The following is a 22,156-nucleotide window of genomic DNA, read 5'->3' as shown; positions in this document are numbered from 1 at the left end:
CCTTTTGTATCTCGAGATCATTATACACAGGCAGTGTGCATAAAGGGGCCTGGAGGGGGGAGATGCATCACAGAACCACAACACTGAAGAACTTGGCAGCCTTCCAGACACAGGCTGACAAGTCTGACAAGAGAAAGATAAGTTGATTTATTACAGAGACTGTGATAGTGGAAAGTGCTGCAGTAAGCCAGAACACATTAGAATAGCTTTTGGAACTTGTAGGATGATAAAAAACAGGATGTAATTTTTGTTACGGAGTCTCTTTAAGCTCAACACACACCATACAATCTTGGTTGTACAGATTTACCAAATCTATGTAGTATAAGGGCAAATAGAATGAAAATACCTTGAATGATTGATTGGATAAGCTCTTATACTACATGAAAGTGGTAAGATTGAACAACCAAGATTGTATGGTGTGTGTTGAGCCTTAAGGTGGCCAAACACCATTCAATTTTTAAAATATCTGTTCAATTTAACAATTGCAATAAATGTTTCTGACTGATTGTAACATTTCAAAAATCTGACCAATGTACCACACACCTATGTTCAATTTTGTCCCCAATTATGATAAAAATGATTGGAAAATCAGAGAAAATTGCTAGGGTGTATATTAATAAAATGACAATCTAACACACACCATACAATCTTTAGAAAGATTGAAGAAAAATATCTGGCATTCCAGTTCGATAAAAATTGAAAAAAACGGGAAATCCGATCGTGTTTTTCAGTCGAATGAAAAAAAAGCTTTTGATTTTTTTCTGGAGATCCGATCGTTTTTATCGAATTGCTGTAAAATCGGATCATTTTATTGTATCGTGTGTGGCCACCTTTATTATGATGGGGGGAAGGTCTTAAGATAGCTTAAAGAGAACCAGAAACGTAGAAGAAATAGATTTATACATACCTGGGGCTTCCTCCAGCTCCATAAGCCTGGATTGCTCCCACGCCGCCATCCTCCGCTGCCTCTATCGCTGGTACCGGGTCCAGTAATTTCCGCCAGTCGAGCCAGTCGATGCAAGCGCACTGCGCTCCCTCCGTACTGCACAGGCGCATGCGTACAAAGCCGGAGGGAGCCCCTGCGCATGCGTACAACTGGTCGCGTCCGGCGGAAGTGACGGGACCCGGTACCGGCAATAGAGGCAGCGGGTTTGACCAGATCGAGAGGGGAAGCAGCCTTAGTTGAGCTAACACACGTCTATGACCCTTCAAACACTTCGCACTGCCAGGTCAACATCTGCAAGGAGTTTGTATGTTCTCCCCGTGTCTGCGTGGGTTTCCTCCGGGCACTCTGGTTTCCTCCCACAATCCAAAAACATACAGATAAGTTAATTGGCTTCACCCCCTAAATTGGCCGTAAACTACAACACATACACTACACAATATAGGCATATGACTATGGTAGGGACTAGATTGTGAGCTCCGTCGAGGGACAGTTAGTGACAAGACTATATATGCTCTGTACAGCGCTGCGTAATATGTCGGCGCTATATAAATACTAAATAATAATAATAATAATAGACACTTCCACTCTGCTGTCGAGTGATCTGCACGCAATCCGTGTTTTCGTATTCGGGGCAGCTTTGCGCTTTAGGCCGAATACGGGAATGACACGCACACACACAGACAGTACAATCGTACAGTAGCAAGCACAATCAGGCACTGACTTTGTAACGCAAGTTACACTGCAGACTCTTCTAGGCTATGAGCGTTAGCTTAGTACAGCAGAAGTCAAACTTATTAAATAACGATTTAATATTCCAGAAAAAAGTGGAACAATGCAGAAAATAATATATACAAAAGATTTACAAAAAAGTAAAAATTACAAAATAAAAGTTACAAAGATACACAACAAGACAAGTTGCAGAAATAAAAGGGAAATAAACGTTACCAACGTATACAGAGTGTTGTTTGCGGGAGAACGTAGCTTCAGACCAGTAGTCGGGGCAGCTCTAGCGTCTTTGCTATCTCCGAGGAGCTACGAGTTGTGAAGGACCTGTGCGGGTTCTTATAGGCTCATTTGGGGCCTGGGGGTACAAATCCAACCTGCCTCTGAAGGTTTGCACAGAATGCTTGTCATATCCTGTGATATGTAAACTTCAAAGGTTTTTCCTGTCCCACCTTTGATCTTTCAGAGATTTCAAAACACTTCCAGCAGGCTGTCATATGTAAACTTCAAACGTTCCTGTGTTAGCTTCCAACTGTCCAGACTCATTTAGGCTGGATTGTATAGTGGCTTGTTTACATATACACAAAGTTCAAAGCAATGCAAGATCCAGGACAGAATAGAGGGTCGTTACCCAATTACCTGTATCCAGAGGAACCGAATGCAAATGTAGTGTCATTGGCATACAGGCAATTACATTTAGCAGGTCCTGCTCTACTGTTCACAAGCGTTCACCTTCAGATGCAAATGTACTATTCTGGCCTACAGGAGATCCAATTAGCAGCGTCCAACTTCCAGAGGAACTGAATACAGAAGCTCAAAGTAGCAGCTTCCTTCAGCCCTACACATGACACAAAATGAAAAATATGGCTTCTATGTTCTGCATATTACCGTACATATCATCATCATCACATATATACTCACTCCTCCCCTCTTTAGAATGGTGCTGGGAGGTGACTCCCATAAATCACCTTGCCAGCGCCTACACTGCCGGCCTGGCCTGGTGGGGTAATTCCTTAGCATTCTCCCGCGGATTCCCCACCTGGCAGTTAGCTCCAAGCTACACGGCTGGAAAACTAGGCCAGGTTGCTGCAATGTGTCGTTGCCCCTGGCAACCTGACGAAACCAACCAGGGGAATGATGGTCCGGGACGACCATGAATTCGCGACCATAGAGACAGGGCTGCAGCTGGGGAAGGGTTCCGACAGTCACCTTTGGGGAACGATTATCTGCCGGTCTGCCTCCTCCACTTCGGACAGCTCAGAGGGAATAACTTCTCAGAACCCTCTCAGCCTGCCCCTCCCAGCTGGTGACCTGCTGGCCAGACCCCTGAGCTCTTCCAGGCGGCTGTCAAATCGAACAGCCCCAGCGAGCTCAGTGCTGCCTTTCACGCATGCCAGGGAGGCTGCAAACTGAGAGGCTCCTGGGCCCTCAGGGCCCGGTTCTGAAGCGGACGCCGCTGACCCGGCAACATCTGCCACTGCAGCAGACAGTCCCTCTGCTGCCGACCCGCTAGCGCTGCTGGTTACCACTGCAGTGGAGGGAGTGTCCGCATCACACATATCATTGCTCATACATTTGCTCTCAAAAACATCTGAAGGGGAAAGATCTGGCCTGGTGCCGTCTGCCCCTTCAGTGGGCAGTTCATCTGCTGCAGCCCAGCGAACACTGCTGGGTACTCTTGCAGCTGACGGAGTGTCCACATGACAAGCATCATTATGTAGCACGACACATATGATATCAACATTATCAGCCCTGCACATATTGTAATTTAGAACATCACATACAACATCAACATTATCTGCAGCATTATACACATTGCTACTCAGCACTCCACAAGTAGCATCAACAGTTCCTGCATCGATTGCCTCGATAGTCCGTGCGTCATAAATGACATCATCAGGTTCTGCATTCTCTGTATCAACATGTCCCACTCCAGACCTGGGCACTGGAGACTCACTAGGGCTGGCTCCTAGCACACAGTCCTTAACCCCTGGAGACTCACCAGCACCCCCCACTTGCACAGAGTTATCAAACAGTACCTTGCAATAGTCCTGAACTTCTGCTGGGGAGGCGGACTCCACGGGGGTTGGAGTAGGCTCATACTGGGCCACTAACTGCCCCAGGTCAGTACCCAACAAAACGTTTGTGGGGATGACATCAGTTACCCCCACTTTTCTCATTCCACTGCCGGCACCCCAGTCCAGGTGAACCCATGCAGTGGGTATGGCTGGGCTGACACCCCCAACTCCTTTGACAGCCATAGTCTTGCCAGGAATGTACTCCTCTGGATTCACAAGCTGGGGGTGCACTACAGTCACCTCTGCTCCAGTGTCCCTCAGGCCGGTGGTAGCTGTATCCCCAACCATGACAGGTTGCAGATTCTCGGCATAGCCAGTGGCATTTCTGGCAGCACACAAAGCAGTTTGGACTTCACTGGGGTTTGAGGCCTCACTGGATTTTTGGGCCTCCCTCTTCCTCTCTGGGCAAATCATGCTAATATGACCCACCCTGTCACATACAAAGCATTTCCGGGTGTCAGTGGTTGGTTGCTTGAATCCAGGAGACAGCGGTGCTTGCCTCCTCTAGGTGATGGGTGAAGCAGGTTTAGCGATCTGTTCTCCCCACGAGCTGGGTGTTGTAGTCCTCCAGGACTGGGATGCTCGATGGGCTGTGTAGGAATCAGCGACTTTCGCGACCTCATCCACAGTCTTTGGCTCTCGGTCCAGCACAAACAGCTGGACCTCAACAGGACAAGTGTGGAGGAACTGGTCTTTTATCATCAGCTCCTGCAGGGCATCAAAGGTTTTGACTGTCAGTCCTTTTAACCACTGCTGGAAGGCAGTGCGCAGGTTGCAAGCATGATCCAGGTAACTGTCGTTAGGATCTAGCTGCACTGTCCTGAAACGTTTGCGATACACCTCTGGCGTGAGGTGGTATCGCTTAATGATGGCTTGCTTAATTGCCTCAAAGTCTGCTTCTTCCTCCTGGGGGAGATTCAAAAACGCCTCCAGGGCCTTGCCTCTCAGCCCTGGTGTGAGATACCTGGCCCACTGCTCTCAGGGTACCCAATACTGACGACAAGTCCTTTCAAACCCCTGTAAGAAAGTGTCTATGTCAGAGTCCTTGTCCATAGCGGGGAACTTATCCAGGGGGATTCTGTGGACTTGCTCACCTTCGCATTCTGCGGGTCCAGCTGACCGGTTCTGCTGCTGAACTTTAGCCAGCTCCAGCTGGTGTTGCCGTTCAGCTTGTTCCCTCTTGGCTTGTCATATTTCCCTCTCTGCTTGCCGATGTTCCAGGATCAGCTTCAGGCGCAGTTCGGGATCAGCCAAGCCTAGTAGCTTTAGGTCAGCTTCCAGAGATGTCATCTCCGTGTTCGGTGGATCATCCAGGACATCATCTCCACTCGCATTCTGTGGCGGGAGCGATTCCTTCTCTGCTGTGTTGTGAGCTGCATCTGCTGGTGTTGGAGCACGGGCTTGCTCTGCCTCATCATACTCCTCGAGGGCACGAACTAACTGCTCCTTAGTCTGGCCTCTCACCGTCTCGATGCCTCTGTGCTCACACAGGTTGATTAAGTCGTTTTGATTCTGTTTCTTATAGCTGGTTGTTTTCTGCGCCATTGTATTGCCAAATAAAAAGAAAAAAAGGGGGAGGGGAAGCAAGGTGCCAAGTGTGTACCTTTGTGAGAAAAAAAGTATATAGATTCTGCACTGAGAAGACTTCTGTAAGCTAGTCGCTTCTAGCAAGCTTCCAGCCCTTAGTACTCAGAATAGCGAGGTAAACTGCGTACTAATGTACTAAACGATCCCACCGCTGCCAGCCAATTATGTCAGGAACCGGCCCCGCGGCACGCCTGCGTATACGGTTCCCGACTGCGGGTTTGACCAGATCGAGAGGGGAAGCAGCCTTTGTCGAGCTAACACACGGCTGTGACCCCTCAAACACTTCTCACTGCCAACACTAGCTGCCGCTAGACACTTCCACTCTGCTGTTGAGTGATCTGCACGCAATCTGCGTTTTCATATTCAGGTCAGCTTTGCGCTTTAGGCCGAATACGGGAATGACACGCACACACACAGACAGTACAATCGTACAGTAGCAAGCACAATCAGGCACTGACTTTGTAACGCAAGTTACACTGCAGACTCTTCTAGGCTATGAGCGTTAGCTTAGTACAGCAGAAGTCAAACTTATTAAATAACGATTTAATATTCCAGAAAAAAGTGGAACAATGCAGAAAATAATATATACAAAAGATTTACAAAAAAGTAAAAATTACAAAATAAAAGTTACAAAGATACACAACAAGACAAGTTGCAGAAATAAAAGGGAAATAAACGTTACCAACATATACAGAGTGTTGTTTGCAGGAGAACGTAGCTTCAGACCAGTAGTCGGGGCAGCTCTAGCGTCTTTGCTATCTCCGAGGAGCTACAAGTTGTGAAGGACCTGTGCGGGTTCTTATAGGCTCATTTGGGGCCTGGGGGTACAAATCCAACCTGCCTCTGAAGGTTTGCACAGAATGCTTGTCATATACTGTGATATGCAAACTTCAAAGGTTTTTCCTGTCCCACCTTTGATCTTTCAGAGATTTTAAAACACTTCCAGCAGGCTGTCATATGTAAACTTCAAACATTCCTGTGTTAGCTTCCAACTGTCCAGACTCATTTAGGCTGGATTGTATAGTGGCTTGTTTACATATACACAAAGTTCAAAGCAATGCAAGATCCAGGACAGAATAGAGTGTCGTTACCCAATTACCTGTATCCAGAGGAACCGAATGCAAATGTAGTGTCATTGACATACAGGCAATCACATTAGCAGGTCCTGCTCTACTGTTCACAAGCGTTCACCTTCAGATGCAAATGTACTATTCTGGCCTACAGAAGATCCAATTAGCAGCGTCCAACTTCCAGAGGAACTGAATACAGAAGCTCAAAGTAGCAGCTTCCTTCAGCCCTACACATGACACAAAATGAAAAATATGGCTTCTATGTTCTGCATATTACCGTACATATCATCATCATCACATATATACTCACACCTCCCCTCTTTAGAATGGTGCTGGGAGGTGACTCCCATGAATCACCTTGCCAGCGCCTACACTGCCGGCCTGGCCTGGTGGGGTAATTCCTTAGCATTCTCCCGCGGATTCCCCACCTGGCAGTTAGCTCCAAGCTACATGGCTGGAAAACTAGGCCAGGTTGCTGCAATGTGTCATTGCCCCCATTACCGTACATATCATCATCATCACATATATCCTCACACCCACTTTCTGCGGAATAGCCACGACCATTTTTCGCAGGATAGGGCCACTTCCTGCATTCCGCTTGGGGCCACAAAAACCTTAGCTGCACCCCTGCCTGGGAGCACAGAAAGGATTAAGCCCCAGTGTTTGCTTTACCAGGAGAGAGCCTAGGCTCTCTCAGAGGAGGCAGCTCATAACTCTGATTCACAGCTGCTGATAAGACTTAGAGAAGGCCCACACTTGTCCGTTCAGGATCGGATCCAGTTTTTGTTATTTTTGTTTTTTCCTCTCCGTTTTGAGAGAAAAAATAGGGCTGTATTGTAAATAAAGCCTACATTCCCAGTCCATGGAAAGTCCCCAGCCCTGGCCGTGGGTAGGGGGGCCGTCATGCTGGAGGGGGTAGCAGACAGGAAGGGGGCAGTGGTGCGGAGGGGGGTCGTCCAGCTAGTTTAATTAATTAAATCAATTTAAAGAGACACTGAAGCGAGACTAAATCTCGCTTCAGGTCTTATATATAGCAGGGGCACGTGCGCCCCTGCTAAAACGCCGCTATCCCGCGGCTTAACGGGGGTCCCTTCACCCCCAACCCACCCCCCGCAAACCTGGGTCGGAAAATGGTCGCTGGAGATCTTCTTCCTGGAGGCAGGGCTAACGGCTGCAGCCCTGCCTCCAGTCGCGTCTATCAGATGCGCATCGCCGCCTCTCCCCCGCCCCTCTCAGTGAAGGAAGACTGAGAGGGGCGGGGGAGAGGCGGAGATACGCGTCTGACAGACGCGCGTGGGGCAGGGCTGCGGTGGTTAGCCCTGCCCCAACCAGGAAGCGCTCCCCCGCTGCTCGGAGGGGGTTTGGGGGGACAGGGACCCCCGTTAAGCCGCGCTATAGCGGCGTTTTAGCAGGGGCACGCATGCCCCTGCTAGCTATGAGGTCTGAAGCGAGATCTATTCTCGCTTCAGACTCTCTTTAAAGCAAAGTATAATGTATAAAAGGCAAGCAGCGAGTGGGGAACTTAGTTCCTTGCGCTCCACCGCTTGCCGCGTCACTTCCTGTAATGCCGCCCAAAGTACAGAGGGCAGCATTCAGGAAGTGATGCGGTGAGTGGTGGAACGCAAGGAAGTAAGTTCCTCACTCGCCGCTTGCCTTTATACATTATATATTGCTTTAAATTGATTTTAATGAATGAAACTAGCTGGAGGGGGAGCGGGGGGGGGGGGGGGACCAGGTGAGGGAGGGGGCAACCTGGAATCTATTTTTAACACTGGTATATCTATGGCTCCGGTTTTGGTCCGGGTCGAAAACCGGAGCCACGGATACGTTTCTAGAACAAGTGTGAACCTATTCTTACTGGACACTCTGATGTAGCTAAACACAAACAGAACACAAAGCTGTGAATTTGCTAATACTGATGGCTGGTGTGGTGCACACAGGTGTTTTGAGGGGAACAAGCTGCTGTCTGATTGTTGTGTGGGAGATATACCTGCTGAACCACTTATATATACCTGCTGAACCAGTTAACTTTCCAGGAAGTATATTCTACATACAAACAAACACATTTGTGCACTCCAGGACATAGAATCTTTGTCTTGCAAACAAAGCTGCTGCCAGCATTTTGATTTACTTAAAGGAATATTTATTATCCAAGTGTTATAAAATTACAATGTACAAATAATGTCTAAGTGTTGTTTTTTGTTTTTTTTTGTATTTAAAATTTTTATTTTTCCAATATGTCATATTACAAACATTTGTCAATTCTCATAACATGTTATAAATACAGTTAGATGCTTTTTCTAACATAAGCTGTAATCATATGAACTTATTAAGCTATTTATGCTAATTCTAGTTTTTATATAAACTATTGATTTCCTTATAGTGTGAATCGGCCCATTCGAGTTTTCTGTAGCATATTTGTACTTGTTACGTTATGATTTATCTCGAATAAGCTTTCTTCAAATGGCTTATGCAGCTAAATAAAAAGAGTTAGAAAAAATTGCTAGAGTAGAAGGAAGGTACAGAAATAGAGAGAGAAAAGGGAGAAGTAGAAGGAGAGAGAGAAGGGTTCAATCCGCCAGCCTATTTAACTTTACCCAATATTTCTTCTAAATTGAAAGAGAAAAAATGCGTCAAAAGGTAACCTGTTCCCACACTTTATCAAAGATATGTACTTTATCTCTTAATACAGCTGTTAAATGCTCAATCTTATATATATATTGTATTTTACTTCTAACTTCCATGATTGATGGTTCTTTAGGGTCCCTCCAGTGGCTTGAAATAGTGCATCTGGCAGCTGTAAGAAAGTGGTTTATAAGCCTCTGTCTTGGACCTTTTAATTTAGTAATCGGTTTAGCAAGTATACAGATCCATGGGTCCATTGGAACCTCAATATCTGTCATCTGATGTATTAGTTGTATTACTTGTTTCCAAAAGACCTGGATAGCAGGACAAAACCAAAAAATATGTTGTATAGTTCCTTGCTGGCCACAGTTCCTCCAGCATGTCGGTGGTATTGTTGGATTCCACTTATGTAACTTATGTGGCGTATTATACCAAAGGAACATGACTTTATATATGTTCTCTTTTGTAGTAACACATATTGAAGTTTTAGCTGCATTAGACCAGATCTTGGACCAAGATTGTAAATCCGTGGAAGTTTCCAGCGCCTGGTCCCAATAGAGCATATACTTATGTTGATAACTCGAAGATACTCGTTCCGGAGAGTTTATCCATGTATAAAATGCTGAAATTAAGCCTGGTTGTGTTGGTCCATAGTCCCATATTCTTTCAAATTCTGTTTTCTTTGGGAATTCCATAGAAGGTGAAACAGACATTACAAAATGTCGGATTTGTAAATATTGCAAATAATATGAGTCATGTAATTCCAATCGGTCTTTCAATGCCTCAAATGCATAAAGTTTACCTGTAAAAGGATCTAATAAATCTGATATGTATCTAATATTCCTCTGGGCCCAGATTGAATTGGGTGCATATTTAAGACCAGGGGTGAAGGCTGGGTTACCAAATATGGGGATTAAACTTGAATGTGGCTGAAATAGTATCATACGTTTCTTTAATGCTGACCAAAGTTTTAGATTAGATTTAATTGAAGAATAAATTAATGTATCTTCGGATAAGGATGGGCGGGGTTCCCAAAAATATACACTGGGATGAGAGGGTTTCATGGCCGAAAATTCAATCTGAGCCCAGCGAGCGTGAGGGTACCTTTCATACCAGGCTACCATTTGTCTAAGCTGACTTGCAACATAATAATTATATATATTAGGGACTGATAGCCCTCCAAATTGTCTTTGTAGTGTGAGAACTGATTTTGAAATCCTGGGAGGTTTTCTATGCCAAATGAAGTGCATTAATGCCTTCTGTATTGGTAGTAATAAAGTCTGCGATATCCACATAGGTATTACTGAGAAGATATAAATTAGCTTTGGGAGTGAGTTCATCTTAAAGGCTGCCATACGGCCAATCCATGAAATATTATAATTATCCCATTTTGTCAGATCTTTCCGGATTCTAGATATTAAGGGAAGTACATTTTGTTGAATAAGTTTAGAAGTGTCATTGCAAATAAGTACTCCCAGATATTTTAGAGTCTCTTTTTTCCATCTATATGGAAATCGCATCTTCAAACCCTCTACTTCCTGTGGTGTTAGATAAAATGGAAGAGCTTCCGTTTTTTTTGCGTTGATTTTGTAATTGGAGAATTCTCCATATTTAGAGAGCTCTGCATGCAGGATCGGTAGTGAAACATGAGGGCTAGAAATGGACAAGAGGACATCGTCGGCAAACAATGAAATTTTATATATTGATCCCCCAATTTGTAACCCCTGTACGTCAGGGTTGTCCCTTATCCTAGCCGCAAGGGGCTCTATAGATAAAGCAAATAGTAGTGGGGACTAGGGGCAGCCCTGACGTGTGCCGTTTGAAATTGAGAAATATTGATGTGGGTCAGTAAAAGGAACCTTAAGGGCTACTTTAGGGCTTGAATATAGCTTTTGTAATATAGATATGAATATACCTCCAAACCCCATTATTTTTAATGTTTGAAACAAAAAAGGCCAGCTTAACCTGTCAAAGGCCTTTTCCGCGTCTAGGCTTAATAACAACGATGGGATCTTATGATAGTTAATATGATCCACTAGATTAATTGTGCGTCGGATGTTGTCGCCCGCATAACGTTCTGTTACAAACCCCACCTGATCCTTATTGATCAACGTTGGTAACATTGGGGATAGCCTGTTTGCTAAAACTTTTGTTAGTATTTTTAGATCCGTGTTCAATAAGGATATGGGTCTGTAATTTTTAAAATCTAAAGGGTCCTTTTCTGGTTTGGGGATCACTACCATATGTGAGTGAAGCATGGAGTCAGGGATTGGGTCTAGACCCATAAAGCCATTATATAATGTTATTAGTTTAGGAGTTAGTATGTCCCTGAATTTTTTATAATAGGCCATGGTGAAGCCATCAGGCCCTGGTGCTTTATGGGGTTTTGCTTCTTTTAGGACACCTAATATTTCCTCTGTTGTTACTAGGGCATTAAGCTTATTTAGTTGATCTGTTGTAAGTATAGGAAGTTTGCAAGTTTGTAAGTATTCTTGAATTTTGGGCGGAGATGGATGGGTGTATCCTTTATCCATGCTTAAATTATAAATTTTAGAAAAATATTCTCTAAATATATGGGCAATTTTGTTTAGGTCTTGTTGAATTATTCCCTTGCTATCTTTCAGGGAAAGTACTGCGTTGCGGGTCTTAGTATCCCTTATTTTTTTAGCTAATATTGTATGTGCTCTGTTTCCCTTCTCATAAAATAGCTGCTTTGTAAAAAATAGGGATTTTTCAACCTGTGTATACTGTATTTCCGATAATTCTTTCCTTAATAAAGACAGCTGGTTCAGAATCTGTTTGGATGGGTTTAGCTTATGCGACTCTTTTAGTGAGGTGATGTTCTGTAAGAGTTCGTTTATCTTCTTTAGTGACTCTTTCTTTTTATGGGTTGCAATTGCTATAAATTTTCCCCGAATTGTAGCCTTATGGGCTTCCCATACTGTTGAATAGTGGGTTACTGATCCTGTGTTTGTTTCAAAATAGTGTTGTATATTTTCCAAAATATCCTGAGCTACCTCTTCATTTACTAATAAGCTATCATTTAATCTCCAAACTGAAGGTAATTTAGGATTGTTTGCTAAATTAAGGGTCATATCCAGTGGAGCGTGGTCTGACCAAGAAATCGGTCCAATTTCAGAGGATTGTATTGAATTTAACAGTGTAGGAGTCACGAAGAAGTGATCAATTCTTGTATAGGTCGATGAAGTATGGGAGTAAAAAGTAAAATCTAGATCACCTGCATGCAGAGCTCTCCAAGCGTCACAATATCCGTAATTTTTCAAGAGGGATCTAAAATCCCTGGAAATTTTGCAAACAGAAGAGAAATTTGAGGGAATATTATCAGATTTTCGATCTCTCGTAGGGTAATACACTAAATTAAAATCTCCCCCAAGTATTACATTAGGACATGCTAGAGTTTCAATTTTCCGAAATACCTTTTCTAAAAAAGGAAGTTGATGGACATTAGGAGCATACACTGTAGCTATAACTACATCTAAGCCATGAATTGAGGCTTGTAGTATAAGATAGCCGCCCCCTGGGTCTCTGATGACCGTTTTAACTAGGATAGGGCATCGTTTGTGAATAAGCAAGGCCACTCCGGCTTTTTTAACTTGTGCATTAGCCGTGTAGCAAGTAGGATATTGCTTACTTTTCAAATAGCCCATTTTTTTTGCAGAGAATCTCGTTTCCTGCAAAAGAACGATATCAGCATTCATTCTTCCCAGGTCTTTTAAGGCCAGATACCTTTTCCGTATAGAATTTAGCCCTTTAGTATTTAAAGTGACTAGTTTAATCATTGTATATATTTTGATCTAGCTGATCAGTTTGCAGTATAGCTACAGCAATGGCCCTTTTATTGTTTATAGGTATAGGCTGGCGGACGAAGAGAGAGAGAAAAAAGAGAAAAGTAAGGAAAGAATGAGAAAAAAGAAAAAGAGAACCCCAGAACATTGTGCTGTTACTAATATAAACCCTGCACATCCTAGGCCTATTACAATTCTGATAGTAATTATCATAAAACAAGATGTAACAGGATGAAAACACATTAAAGATAAGTATTATAACGAGGTAACCGGATAACCTCGTTCGGGTGTGCCCCTCTGCACACCTTCGTGAGGGTAACATACGTGCACCTTGCGGCCGCAGAGTCCTGTCATTCCACCGCACCGAGCCTGTTTCTTATTGTGTCAGATCTGGTCTTAGCAGCAACAGAAAGATTTAGTATTTAAATGATGTCTCTGACTAAGTTGTCGAGCTTTGTGGGGATAAGCGGGGAGGTGAAGAATCTTCTGGGTTTTTTTCCGCTTTTGGGGAGGTAGATGCTGATGTTTTTGGCATACGAAGGCCCAGGCCCTTCAGCAAGTCGGGGGCATCTTCTGGATTTGAGATTGCATGATAGACTCCCTCTTTCACTGCTATAAGCTTAAATGGATATCCCCATCTGTATTGGATTCCTTTTTCTCTTAGTAATGCTGTAACTGAGCGGAGCTTTCTTCTCTTAGCAAGGGTCACTGGGGAAATATCATTACAAATTTGGACCTCATGATCACGGAAAGCGTAAGATGGGGTGTTTCTAGTTGCCATCAAGATCATTTCTTTGGCCTCGTAGTAATGGAACTTCACTATTATATCACAGAGTAATGGAGCTCCCTCCGGTCTGGGGCCTATAGCTCTGTGTGCCCTTTCAAATCTCCACATGTCTTGTGGGGTGTCCGGGGAGATGTCTGTAAAGAGCTCTTTTAAATATCCTTTAATATCAGGAGGCTTTATCGTGTCTGGTACTCCTCTTACCCGAAGGTTTGCTCTCCTGTCCCGGTTCTCCTGGTCCTCCATGGATCTCTGAAGTTCTGCCACCGTGTCTGTAAGCCGGTTGTTTTCCTCCTCCAGGTAGGTGCATCTCTGTTCCAAAGCTTCTACCGACTGCTCCAGTGACGTAGTGCGCACTAAGGCGACTTCAATGTCCGACCTCAGATCTGCTATCGCCGAAGTGACAGCTTCTTTCACCGTGGCCGAGAATCTATCATGCAGGTCCGCCAGGCAAGATTCCAGCACTTGTCTAGTGATATAATCCGCCTGTTGTGGAGCTTCGTCTTTATACGGAGGTTTCGGAGACGCCATCTTGGGTGTGGAGGACGGTTGCGTAGGCCTCTGGAAGTAAGTATCGAGTTTCCCAGATTTTTCGGCTCTTTTTCTCCGCTTTGGTCCCATACAGAGGTGCTCCGGTCACTCCGGAATCGATATCCACCTCCTGATATCCCGTTAGCAGGCTGTAAGCTAAATTGTCGCTCAAATAGGCTGGGTGATTAGCGGAGCTCCGGGACTATGCAGCCATATTGCTCAGCGCCGCGCATGCGCCCCCCTAAGTGTTGTTTTTTAAATAATTTCTAAGTGTTGTTTTTTGCATATCAGACTACAGAGTACAGAGTATTTTTTGCATATCAGACTACAGATTTTTCCCTGAAAGCCAAAAAAAAATATATGAAAAGCTGTGCTGTCACAGACAATTACACCTTTAAAACAAGTTACATTTCCTCTGCTCTCCTGCAGACAGTTTAGAAACATGCAGCTTTTTCTGAGAGCTCTCTGACACACAGTTACACAGAATTAACTACACTGTGAGGGAAACTCCCCTCCCCTCATTAAAGTGAATGTGTACCATTTTATATTTTGTATTTTTCTATAGTGGACCACTTACCTCATTGCCCTCTATTGTTCTGTCCCCATTTCGTTTGTGTTTCTGCACGCTGGCCCCCAAAATCTGTGTTTATATTTTTTGACCAGTTTGGTCGAACATTACAGCTAGAGAGAGGAGGCAGAGCTTCTTTTCCCTGCTCTGTCACTCCTCCGTCATCTCCTCCCCTTGATCCTCCCTGTCAGTCGCGCTCCCGCTGATGCGCGGCTCCCCTGCTCTCACTACAAGAGCGCGCAGCGCTGAGGGCAGGTGTTTGTGCTGGCAGCTCCGTAGACTGTGCAGTCACAGCGTACTGCACGCGCTGTTCGATACACGTGAGCGCGCGCGCACGATCTCACGGCTGCGCACACGAAAGTCTCCATTGTCTCGCGCTATTTTATCGGCGCTTGAGACTAGGAGATATTGGGAAGGAAGATAAACCCCGAAGATAAAGCACAAGTCGGCAGCCATCTTGGATTTATACAGTGAGGATTTGGGGCTATATTTCACGAACCAGGGGCGGTGGTGCGGTGAAAATAAGGAGAGGTAAAAGTATTTTAAATTTAAAAACCGTACATGTCATTTTTAAAAAAAAATGAATATGTGATTTCCAATGGCTTTAACTCTCCTGTCAGGAATGAGCAGACAGTGCTGTCAGTTCAGAGTGAAAGGAATTTGTTACAGTAAACAAAAGAGGTAAGCAAATGAAATGTATACATCATTATTTACCAGCACTTCAGGAACTCTCTCTAACTCAGGTTAAAAAATACGTTAATTGATAGTGTCCCTTTAATTTAAAGAGAACCACGCTGACGTTGTGATAAAAAGCATTTTACCTGAAATGAGGGGGCAAGCCAGATAAGGTAGCTTCCATACCCGCCGCTCCCCAACCCCTCTGAACCCCATAATGGCTTACTTTCAGGCGTCAAGACGCTGCATACAGAGCTATGTGCTGTCATCTGAGAAGCACAGAGCTCAGAAAGGTGGAAAACGGGTGGTGGATAGGCTGCGAAGGGCCAGCGAGAGGAGGGAGTTCCTGATGCCCAGAGCCGGCGTTTTGCAAGAGTTCATCTCCTACAAGGGACGCCCCTACCTCCTTGAGATCGCCAACAAGCCGTCTGCCAGCAATTTTGTGGGCTCACAGCTTGGAGCAGGAGGGCAGAAATTGGCATGGAAGGGGCACAGAGGCATAGCATAGAGCAGGTTACATGCCTTATGTGTCCCATAATCTGTCTCTGGAACACTTCAAGACCTAAGTTATTTTCATACTGCAGTACCACATGCACTCACTGAATTATATGTTACTGACACTATGACTATGACACAAGCACTACTTACTATGATGCAGGCATCATCATTGATGGTAGTGCATGCCTTGTGGCAATGACTGCTTGAATACTGTACCTCTGGGCCTGGGTCCCCAACCTATTTCGGCCTGGGGACCGCTATCAAGACCACGCTTTTCTCTGGGGCCAGGGGGGATATGGGTTTCATGCGTGTCGGGTTCCAGGAGGAGGGGGGGGCGGTGGCCCAGTATAGTTGCCCCTGTATACGTAGTATAGTTATAGGTAGTGTAGTTACCCCAGTATAGCTAGTATAGTTGCCCCAGTATAGGGAGTTTAGTTGCCCCAGTATCGGTAGTATAGTTACCCCAGTATAGGGAGCATAGTTGCCCCAGTATAGGTAGCATAGTTACCCCAGTATATGGAGTTTAGTTGCCCCAGTGTAGGACGTTTAGTTGCCCCAGTATTGGTAGTATAATTACCCCAGTATAGCTAGTATAGTTGCCCCAGTATAGGTAGTATAGTTATCCCAGTATAGGCAGTATTGTTGCCCCCTCCCTTCCCCCCGCCGCTAGTGTAACCTTAGCTGGCGCCCGCTTTCATTTTTATATACCTCTGTCGGTCCCTCGCTTCCATGCTCGGTCAACTTCCATCACATCAGCACGTCTTCTGCTTCGGCCAGACTCACTGTGATATGCAGTCCACGATTATGTTTCACTGTTTGATTCTTATTTACTTATGAAATAAAAGAAAGATGTTGCTGGAACACCCCCCCTTCCCAGCACCAGTACATGCATACACACCCATTCAGAAGTGAATGAGTTTAAAAAAATATAATAGAATAATTATAGAATAATAAAGTGACCGTGTCACAGTAAAAAAGATAAGGGTCCGTACGCATTTCACTATTTCACCTAAGTTTTCTCCAAGGAATTCATTTTACATCTTCTGTTTAAAATAACTTTTTAACCCTCTGTAATTGAAAAAATACAAAAAGTCAGTTAAAAAGTACTGTCAAAAAGTATTTTCTTCCTTGCTGGTGGCTTAAAGGGCATTTGAGGGCCCATTCACACTTGAAGCCTTTTTCCGAGTGTTTTGCGATTGATTAGTGTTTTTTAAAATCGCTCTCATTAAAATCGCGGTAAAAATCGCTGAAAAATTTGCCCGATTTCGCAATCGCGTACGCGAAAATTGTGGAAATTGTTTCCGATGTTTTTAATGAAAGTTAATGGGAGCAATTTTAAAAACCGCAAATCAATTGCAAAACGCTCAGAAAAGCCCTTCTAGTGTGAATAGGCCCTTAGTGATAAGATGTGAAAATATCACCTGGGAGAAAACTCAGGAGAAAAAGTGCATTGCTTGTGGGCCAGTATGTTATTCCACAAATCATGCAATGTCTTTTAGTCTTATCTCCACTACAGCCAGAAGCTGCTGAACATAAAACATCCCACATTGACTGAATCGGGTAAGGACCACGCCCTCGATGGCTGCCAAGAAAGGTGAGCAGCACAAACCCTACATGACATCTAAAGTGCAACCACACATTGATATAAAAATTGCTACAAATGTATATCAGTGCTCCACTAACTTAGCGTTATTAACCCCCCAGTATAGATAGCCAGATGACCCCTCAGTATAGGTTGACAGATGCCCCCCCCCTACTATAGGTAGCCAGTAGAGCCCCCAGTGTAGCCTAATTTCCCCTCAATATAGGTAGCCAGATGCCCCCCCCCCCCAATATAGTTAGCCAGGTGGGCTCCCCAGAAAAGATAGCTAGATGTCCTCCCAGTATAGGTAACCAGATAACCCCACAGTAAATGTAGGTTGGTAGCTAGATGTCCCCCCGCCCCCCCCCCCCCCCCCCATATAATTAGCTAGATGATTACTTCCAGCATAGGTAGCCAATTCAACCCCCTCTACTTCAGTAAAGGTAGCTACTTGACCCCCCAGTAAAGGAAGCCACATATTGCTCACCTCTCCAGGATCAACCAAGGACACACGCAACCCATCTTCCTCCTCCCAGACATTCTGTGTCTATGTTGCATTACTACTTGACATCACATGTGATGTGGCACGATACCATAGAGACAAAATGCCTGGGGGGAGGAAGACTGGTCTCTTGCATTCTCCAGTGGAGCAGTGACCAATCAGGTGAACTAAGTGTCTACAGCCATTGGCTGCTTGAACAACAGAGTGGCCTACTGGCCACTCACAATGGACACTCTCATTCAGTGGCTAACACCGCAACTGGACGGAATAAAGAATAATCAGGAAATTCAATGTACAGTGTGGCGCCTATGGATCTCACAGCTGCTCAACCCAGAGTGGGGTATCCCAATCCCCTCAACAAACTGAGACTAGTAAAATGATACTAGGTTGGCGCTATAATCAAGATGCAATAAATTTATTATGGACAATAATGCAATGTGCAATGCATGCAATGTGCAATAAATGCAATGTTATACGTGCAAATGATACATACACATATCACCAAATGATCATTCAGACATACACTCACAACAATCAACACCACTGCCCTGCTGCAGCAGAAAAATCTAAAAAACGAAAAAACTAAAAAATATAAAATAATCATAAAATGCAGTAAAATACTGGAAGCAAAAATTAGGCTAGTGCACTGATATGGCTGGTTCTCATTAGGGTTAGTGTCTAATGATGAATAAGGACTTAGTTATCCAAATGATCACAGTTTTCTTCAAACAGGTACAGATATTGATAAATTCAAAAAGGTGATTATCCAGGAAGTGTTCTTACTCACAACCCTCGTTGATGGTTAGCAGTGTCTGGGCTGGAGCCGCTCAATCCTGTCCGCCCCGGCCGGCAGCTGGGCAGGAGAGACTGGGACCCGCTGCCTCGTTGTTGTTAGCAGCAGAGTCGGGCAAGCTCACCCGGCTCCAGTAAGGTACTACAGCGCTTGATGTTCAAAGTGTCTTGCCGTAATCCCGAACTCAGCCAATTCCGCTTTGCGTGCTAATTCCGCCTCCTTCCGCGATAGGCAGCGGGTCCCAGTCTCTCCTGCCCAGCTGCCGGCCGGGGCGGACAGGATTGAGCGGCTCCAGCCCAGACACTGCTAACCATCAACGAGGGTTGTGAGTAAGAACACTTCCTGGATAATCACCTTTTGAATTTATCAATATCTGTACCTGTTTGAAGAAAACTGTGATCATTTGGATAACTAAGTCCTTATTCATCATTAGACACTAACCCTAATGAGAACCAGCCATATCAGTGCACTAGCCTAATTTTTGCTTCCAGTATTTTACTGCATTTTATGATTATTTTATATTTTTTAGTTTTTTAGATTTTTCTGCTGCAGCAGGGCAGTGGTGTTGATTGTTGTGAGTGTATGTCTGAATGATCATTTGGTGATATGTGCATGTATCATTTGCACGTATAACATTGCATTTATTGCACATTGCATGCATTGCACATTGCATTATTGTCCATAATAAATTTATTGCATCTTGATTATAGCGCCAACCTAGTATCATTTTACTGGAATAAAGAATAAAATGGCTGCGTGAGCTTGTCTAAAGGGATGCGGAGCAGTCATGCACGGCCTCTGGGGATGCCCTGGTAGTTAGCAGAGTAAGCGCCCTGAAGAGCTGGACTTACTGCAGGAATGCTGGGGAGGTGGGTTCATGTCAGAAAGATATGTTCGTAAGATAGGTTGAATCCACTCCCTATTTACCATTCTGATCAATTTTGTTTATTTCCCACTGTAAATAAATGGGGCTTGATTCACAAAGCGGTGCAAACCTAGTTATCACGCCTAAAGGCTTTGGGCGTGATAACTAGGGTGCAAAGTAGTTAGCACGCAGAAATGTGAATCATGCCACGCGCAAAGTCCCGCACGCAAAACTTTGAGTGTGCACAGCGTAGTGCGTGCGAAACGTTGCATCGGGGTGCGACGAAAACGGCGCACCAGCTGCGCCTATAAGGTTGCATTGGGTACGACCTTAACGTCGCACTATGCGGCGTTAAGGTCGCACCCAATGCGAACTTATAGGCACATCAGGTCTTTCCACGCGAGCGCTAGTTAGGGCACCCAAACTGACTTTAGGCATGAAGAGGGGCTTTTCACAAGCGTACTAACAGTTAGCACCGCTTTGTGAATCAAGCCCATGATCTTTATTGGTTATTGTTACAATCTTTTAGCCTGCATCTGTTCTGTAAAAAGTGATTGTGTGTATTGTTTCTCCAGCGGGCAAAAGCAAAGCAAAAGCAAAAACTCCAGTAAAACATCCAGGAGGAGGTAAGAAAAACATGGAGCTGAATGACGCCGATTGCTGTGTAACTAGCAGAACGGTGCCCATTGGGCATGGACATGTCATGCAGCAGTGTATTAATAAAGTGGTGGGCATTTTGGTTGAGTATGTGTAGATGTGTAGATGTGTGAGGTTTATAGGGTTACGCCTGGTACACACATCCAGTCTTGATTGACCAAAGATTGGCCAGTGTTACCACTTCCATATATACTTCCGTATATATGTTGGCCCTCATACTACATGGTGGTGGTAAAATTGGTCAGTGATTGACCAATCAAAATTGTGTGTGTGTACCAGTCTTTAGGCTGAGATTGATAGTAACTTATATGAAAAGAATTAAGTATGAGCTCCAAAGACAACATCAAGGGTAATATCATGCTGTTTGACAAATGAGAAGTGGCTTGGAAAACAATTCAAAGGGCAGTAAGATCACTACACTACTATTACACTTTCACATGATGTCCACATGATGTTGTACATGTACATTTCATGCCTTGTAAGGGTTTTTCGCCTTCCTCTGGGTCAACAGGGATATGTGAGGGAGTAGGCTGGTGTTGGTGTTGTACTTTGTACTTTGAACTAAGATTTTTTTTAATTCTAAATGAGTTTTAATGGGAAAAATACAAAAACAATGGAAAAAAATCATTATTTCTCAGTTTTCAGCCATTATAGTTTTAAAATTAAACATTCTCCTTTAAATAAAACCAACACATTTTATTTGCTCAGTTGTCCCGATTATTAAACCATTTAAATTATGTCCCTATCACAATGTATGGCAACAACATATTATTTTGAAATATAGCTGTTATTTTTCTGTTTTTTGTTTTTTTTTGTTCTGGCCATAATTAAAAGCCCCTATGTAATAAATTAAAATTAATTTTCCCTCATAAAATATAGATTAAAAAAGCTGAGTCCCTAAGGCAGCTATTTATTTATTTATTTTAAGCTGATTTTTTTTTACAAGTTTTTTTTTGGGGGGGGGGGAGGGTTGGAAGTGTAATTTTATTAATTTTATTAATAATGTGTATGTACTTGTATATGTATGTGTTTGTATGTGTAATATACTTTGTATGTGTAATACACTTCGTTATAGGAAGTGTTAATTTTTATTTTTTTTACACTTTATTTAACTGTAACAATTTCCTGTTTTTGTGAATGGACGTAGCCGCTGTTCGCGGTCACGTCCATTCACTCCAGGCACTGCGATTGGGTAGAAGACTGTTCGGGAAACGGCGGCGGTAGCGGCGCGCACACGGCGGTAGCGGCGGTGGGAACGCGCAACGTATTACAACGTCATGTTGCCGTTAATAGGGTAAAGCATGACGTTTTAATACGTTAGTGTGTCATTAAATGGTTAACCCAAATAACTATGTAACTATGTACCAAAATAATAATTATCTACAGGGTGGGCCATTTATATGGATACACCTTAATATGGCCATTTATAAGCATACACCATTTTATGTGAATGGTGAAGTTAACAAACAGAACCATCACTATTGGTCTGACACTATCCCACATTGCTATTTACATTGCTATATAACTGAAAATTAAAATGAGACTCTTTTATTTGCTACTAATGTTCTATTCATTATCCGTACTACACATACAATTTATTATATCATAAGTTTGGGGTTTTTTTGCTTCAGGTTTGCTTTAAGAATAGTAATTGTAGGAATGAGTATAGATATTATACACAGCAGTAACTGTATATGGAAGGAGAGGTGGTGGTAATTAAATGTTAAATGAAGCATTAGTGATTAGTGTTATAATAGTAATACGTAGGTGTGTAGGGAGCTATTTATGGCTTATTCTTTCACCAGAAATAACGTTGATCAGTTTCCTTGTATTCTTTTATGATGTGTCCGTGTTGTACATAGTCAT

General features: G+C 43.8%; 1 protein-coding gene and 1 pseudogene across 8 annotated transcripts in view; one reads left to right on the top strand and one right to left on the bottom strand.

The window, feature by feature from the left end:
- LOC137525486 (histone H1-like) overlaps positions 1–22,156 on the top strand; it is an 88,199-nt gene that overhangs the window by 19,499 nt on the left and 46,544 nt on the right. For 4 of the 8 annotated variants that reach the window (XM_068246604.1, XM_068246598.1, XM_068246597.1 and 1 more), the window contains 2 exons: positions 17,408–17,485; positions 20,209–20,259. The exons of 1 other annotated variant lie outside the window; for it this stretch is intronic. In XM_068246604.1, the coding sequence (XP_068102705.1) occupies positions 17,470–17,485; positions 20,209–20,259 (67 nt within the window). In that variant the 5' untranslated portion in view covers positions 17,408–17,469. Of the gene's footprint in view, positions 1–13,864; positions 13,920–14,138; positions 14,187–17,390; positions 17,486–20,208; positions 20,260–22,156 lie in introns of those variants that run through there. 3 more of the 8 variants (XM_068246602.1, XM_068246601.1, XM_068246599.1) reach the window with 3 other exon arrangements.
- On the bottom strand, positions 2,419–4,800 carry LOC137525985 (uncharacterized; annotated as a pseudogene).

The sequence above is a fragment of the Hyperolius riggenbachi genome, chromosome 7 (assembly GCF_040937935.1).
Source record: "Hyperolius riggenbachi isolate aHypRig1 chromosome 7, aHypRig1.pri, whole genome shotgun sequence".
Taxonomy (NCBI): domain Eukaryota; kingdom Metazoa; phylum Chordata; class Amphibia; order Anura; family Hyperoliidae; genus Hyperolius; species Hyperolius riggenbachi.
The sequence above is the reverse complement of the archived record's forward strand: the minus strand, read 5'-3'. Positions and strand labels throughout refer to the sequence as shown.